At 35.7% G+C, this 6,179-nt stretch overlaps 1 protein-coding gene across 1 annotated transcript; it reads left to right on the forward strand.

Moving 5' to 3' along the window:
* The first annotated feature begins 450 nt into the window (after positions 1-450).
* LOC147804335 (uncharacterized) lies at positions 451-5,503 on the forward strand. The gene is made up of 2 exons (XM_087151533.1): positions 451-1,608; positions 1,919-5,503. Exons 1-2 carry the CDS (start codon positions 451-453, stop codon positions 5,501-5,503), a joined length of 4,743 nt encoding a protein of 1,580 aa, XP_087007659.1.
* The last annotated feature ends 676 nt before the right edge of the window (positions 5,504-6,179 follow it).

Raw genomic sequence — 6,179 nt, forward strand, 5'->3', positions numbered from 1 at the left:
TCACTCTTGTCGTGGTTGCCAAATTGACTGGTAAAGGGCTTTTCGTCTTGGTTTCGGTTTTATATCAAACTCTGATGGGAAGAAAACCACCCGCGTGTTTGCCGTGCGTGGAGACCCGTGTCCCTGGAAAGGGGGATCCTGGTAGTTGAGGGCCATCTTGGTACCCCAACACACTACTTTGGCCCCTGCTTCAGGTAAACGGGAGGTGCATAGTGGCCCGTATGCATCAATCGGCATGTCACAAACGTCATCTGATGGCTAGGGTCAAGCCCGGGGTCACTTACTGAGCACCTCGTTAAGGGTGGAGGCTGCTTCAGGGGTGACTTTCGGGCGTATAGCTATTGGCCAGCATCGGTGTTAAGTAACAGATTTTTTACTGTCACTTACATCCCCTAAGTTGGACTCCGTGGTGGGTGGTGCAGTTGATAGTGGAAGTTGATTATTTTTTCTATGGCTGAAAATGAACAGATGGTGTTCAGTTCCGCACACCGAAACAAAAGCGGGACAATTTTCTCACCTAGTTTCAATCTTGCTAAATGCACAAATTACGACCACACTACAGCAAAATTTCTGATCTTAAGCTCTACAGAAAAGAAACTTTCGTCTATATCACCATTTTTAGTTCAAAAAACGCTTGAAGCAAATATTGGTAATCCTAAAAATGTAAAACAGATGCCATCAGGAGACTTGTTAATTGAAACAAATTCCAACAAACAAACAGCTTCACTTTTGAAATTATCTGAACTCGGAAACGTTAAAATCTCAGTAACCCCTCACAACACTCTAAATATATCTAAAGGCGTGATCTCTGATAAGACGTTACAATCACTTCCAATTTCTGAAATAATCGAAGGTCTCTCCAGTCAAGGAGTTATAGATGCACGGCACATAACCATAAAAAAAGGTCCAGAAATAGTTACTACTCAACACATAATCTTAACATTCAACACTTCAATACTACCTGATGATATTAAAGCAGGATACCGAAACTGTAAAGTTCGCCCATACATTCCCAATCCACTCCGATGCTTTAAATGTCAAAAATTCGGCCATTCTACAAACAACTGCAGAGGAAAAGAGACTTGCTCTCGCTGCAGTGAAACCGGTCACACTTTTAAAACATGTAATCAGCCAGAAAAATGTACTAACTGTTCCGAATCTCACTCTGCAAATTCTCGTCAATGCCCTAGATGGAAACAAGAAAAACAAATACTAAATATAAAAGTAATGCAAAACTTATCATATTTTGAGGCTAAAAGCAAATTTTTAAACTCACAACCTAGACTTAATGTTTCATATGCTTCAGTGGTCAAAACTTCAAAAGCAACCAAATCCATTGGTATACAGACTGAAACTAATGAATCTGAGATTCGGAATACAAAACGTACCATATCACCCAAATGTCCAAAAGCTCTGACAACAACCCCTTCTCAGACAACCAATGTGTTAAAATCAAAATCTGCACAATCTTCACAGCAATCCAAAGTCGCAATCCCGTCAACTTCTGATCAGTTATTATCTCAAAATACTAGTAAAAGCAGTCAATACCTGAAAATAACCCCACAAATGGTCAATGTTCTTCACAAAAAATTAACTCAATCCCCATTGGTAAGTAAACCCAAATACATATCTAAAAGCAGACAAAATCGTTTCAATAAAAACCGGAAAAAATTATCAAATAACCAACAGGATCAGTTTTCATCAGATACAATGGTTACAGACGACGAAAATTGCTCAGATGCTTCTCAAATGCAAATAGAAAAAGGGATGGAAACTCCAGAAAACCTTAAACCAAAAAACATAAAAATTAAAAATGGCCGATAGACTTATATCTTGGAATTGTCGCGGGTTTTATGTTAATTTGCCAGATATCAAAAATATTATTGAAAAACATAACCCCGTTTGTCTCGCACTTCAGGAAACATTTTTGAAACATAACCACAAAGCCAATATACAAAAATATTCGCACGTAAGAAACGACTTTATTAATGGAAATAAAGCATGCGGAGGTGTATCTCTCTTAATTTCAAAAAGTTATCCATTTTCGACTGTTCCATTAACAACTACCTTGCAAGCAGTAGCAGCACAAGTTACATTTCAATCAAAGCTCATCACAATATGCAGTCTGTACCTTCCACCAAATCAATCAATATCGCAATCAGATCTTAACAACCTAATAGCAGAATTACCAGAGCCGTTTATAATCACAGGTGATCTAAATGGACATAGCACAACTTGGGGCAGTGATACTACAAATTCTCGTGGGAATCAAATTGATACATTAATAGACGACCACCAACTCTGTTTACTAAATACGGATGAAAAAACACATTTTCACTTTCCATCTCGTACATTCCATACCATTGATTTGACACTGTGTTCACCACGTATTTATACCCTGTTGCAATTTTTTGTTTGGAATGACCTTTATCATAGCGACCATTTTCCTCTAATCATCAATATTTTTAAACCTGGGAATACTAATACAGTACATTTTCCTAGACTGCTAACACATTTAGCAAATTGGTCACTTTTTCAAGAGTCACTAACATTCAATGAAGAAATTGTTGATAATGGTAATATTGAAGAAGCTGCACAACATATTACAAGTACTCTCATAAACGCATCTGAAAATTCCATTCCACGTACCTCAACTAATTTACCTAAATACCCCAAACCATGGTGGAACGAAGAATGCAGACAAACTCATAAAGCTCAAAAACGAGCCTGGAGAATATTCCGTCGATACCCAACTGTTGAAAATTTAATCCTGTTTAAAAAATCCCGTGCACTTGCAAGGAAAACTAGAAGGCAAAGCCAAAGAGAATCTTGGATTAAATATATAAGTACCATAAATAACAATACGAAAGCAAAAGAAATTTGGGCAAAAATAAAAAAAATATCTGGTCATTACAACTCCTTACCTATTACGCATCTTGAAGTAAATGGAAATAAAATAACAGAAATTAAAGAAATAGCAAATACGCTCGCCGAAAACTTTTCCCGAGCCTCTAGTACAGAAAATTACTCTCCAACTTTCCAAAAATACAAAACTCAAACTGAAAAAAATGTACTTAGACCCTCTGTTGAACCTCACAATGATTACAATTCTCCTCTAACAATAACTGAATTAAAATCTGCTATTAATAAATGTAAAGAAACATCTCCAGGGCCTGACAAAATTCACAATAGTATGTTTAAACACCTCTCTGACACCCATTTGGAAATAATTTTAAAACTGTTTAATAGAGTTTGGGTGAATAGACAATTCCCATCAATATGGAGAAAATCATATATAGTTGCCATTCCTAAACCAGGTAAGGACCTTATACACCCTACCAATTACCGACCAATCGCTCTCACCAGTTGTCTTTGCAAACTTCTAGAGAGAATAATAAACGCAAGATTAATATATTTATTGGAATCTCGTTGTATTTTATCTAAGAGACAAAGCGGATTTCGCAAGTGTAATTCAACTGTTGACAATCTAATGCTCTTAGAAACTGATATACGTGAAGCGTTTTTAAAAAGGCAACATCTTGTGACGATATTTTTTGATATTGAGAAAGCGTATGATCGAACGTGGAGATACGGCATTTTAAGGGACCTTTTAAATTATGACATTAATGGAAATATGTTTTATTTTATTCAAAACTTTTTAACAGACAGGACATTTCAAGTTAGAATGAATAACACTTTATCTGACACTTTTAATCAAGAGGAAGGTGTTCCTCAAGGTAGTGTCATTAGTGTAACCTTATTTCTTATAAAAATAAACGATATTTTAACCACATTACCATCTACAGTGGACGGCAGGTTATTCGTTGATGATCTGCGGATCTCTTGTAAAGCATCTCATATGCACACTATCGAAAGACAATTGCAGCTCGCTATTAATAAATTATCCCAATGGACAGAGTTAAATGGTTTTAATTTTTCTACAACTAAGACAACGAGTATACACTTCTGTCGACGAAGAGGGCTCCACCCCGATCCTGAACTGTATCTCAAAAACTTTCGCATTCCCGTTTTAAGCGAAACAAAATTTCTTGGTTTGATCTTAGACTCTAAACTCACTTTTGCATCTCATATTAAGCACTTAAGAAAAACCTGTGGACTGAAATTAAATTTACTTAAAGTTTTGACAAACACCTCTTGGGGTGCAGATACAGATGCCATGCTCAAAATTTATAGGTGTATCATTCGATCTAAACTCGACTATGGTTGCGTTGTCTACGGATCAGCTAGAAAATCTGTTCTTAAATATCTTGACACCATCCATAATTCCGGCATACGTATAGCAACAGGAGCATTTCGCACATCACCCATAAAAAGTCTAAACGTTTTATATCATGAACCAACTCTTGCTGAACGACGCAATAAGCTAACATTGAGATATTATTTTCATGTCAAAAGCCATCATATACATTCCATGTTTTCAAATGTTACAACTCCATTTTATGAAAGATTATTTAGTAACAGACCCTCTGCAATACCGACTTTTGGTTTGAGAGTAAGAAAGCTTTTATCTGACCTAAACCTAGAAGACTTTAATATTTTACCTGCGAGCGAATTAAGACCTCCTTGGGACGTCATTTCTCTCCAAACTATTGATATTTTTAACAATCTGACAAAAGCACAAACTGCTGCTGACATTTACTTACAGCTTTTTAATTCACACCAAGAACAATATAGTAATTTTAATTCCATTTTTACAGATGGCTCTAAAGGCCTTGACCATGTTGCAAGCGCTGTTGTTACCCCTTTCTCCACAATATCTGAAAAATTACATTCAAAATGCTCCGTATTTACATCTGAATGCCATGCGGTTTATCTGGCTCTTCAATTTATTTCTTCTCAAAGGTTGAAAAAATGGATAATATATTCAGATTCAAAAAGTGTCATAGTTGCCTTACAAAATAAAGAACTAAATACACATTCTATTATAAATAATATTTTAAACCTATACAGCAATTTATTCCTAAAAGAATATGCCATAATTTTCTGTTGGGTGCCAGGCCATGCTGGCATTTCGGGTAATGAAGCAGCAGATAAAGTGGCTAAGTCAACAAACAATATAACAAACAACCCCCTTACCTACACAGATATCAAAAATGCAATTGACAATGAACAGTATTTACACTGGCAAAATGATTGGGAAAATGAAATAAATAATAAATTGCATGGCATTAAACCTTCTATTAAAGCTTATAAAAGTCTAAACATTAGTCGAAAGCAGGAAGTAGTATTGAATCGCTTGCGCATTGGCCACTCTCGATTAACCCATAAACATCTTTTATTAAACGAAACTGCACCCGAATGTTCTCATTGTAGAGAACAGCTCACTATTAAACATATTTTAACAAAGTGTAACGAATTTAAAACACAGAGACAACGCCACTTTGGTTGCTTTAATCCAACATTGACTTTATTAATTGGAGATAAACCTCACAATAACATTTTTAATTATCTAAGGGACATTGGTTTTTACAAATCAATTTAGCTTTAACTTATAGCAGAATGTTTCTTATAAAACAAGTTGTAGGTGCGGTATGGCCAAAAATGGCTTTTGCTCCAATAATACTTAATTAACTAACTAACTAACTAACTAACTATCCCATATTCACTAACAAAATAAAATGTTTCAAAGTTCGTGGTTCAGCAAGTCTTTGTTCTCTCTTGATTTTTTAACTCAGAGCATCATTGACTGGCAAACATGGAAATATTTCCCTCGAAATTCCTGCTTTTGCATTTTGTGTCAATTCTGCTGGTGTGTCATTTGTAATGTTGGCTAAATCTTTTATTTCCACACATACTTACATTACTTGATTATGTTTCAAAATATCGTGCTGGCTCAAAATATGTTGATTCTTCAACGACGAAAAAACGTATGTTAATACATAACGTTGTTACTGCTGCCCCATTTAGATTTGTAGTGTGTCTACCTTTACGACGGTTTGCAGAAGTTGTGGTGGGATATTTATTTGTAGAAAGCATGGAAATTTCCTTTTTGTCGTTCAACACTCTGAAAGACTTTTGAGTCGCCAGCGTGCAGGAGTCTGCAACGTTTCATATCCGAGGGCAAAAATTTGCGACATAGATTTAAAATTTAACAGCAAACAATTTAGTTACTCATCATATCTAATAAGAGCGGTACGCTAGTGAAATATCTGTCAAAA

The sequence above is a fragment of the Parasteatoda tepidariorum genome, chromosome 9 (genome assembly GCF_982258835.1).
Source record: "Parasteatoda tepidariorum strain Cologne lab strain chromosome 9, Ptep-v5.0, whole genome shotgun sequence".
NCBI classification, from domain to species: domain Eukaryota; kingdom Metazoa; phylum Arthropoda; class Arachnida; order Araneae; family Theridiidae; genus Parasteatoda; species Parasteatoda tepidariorum.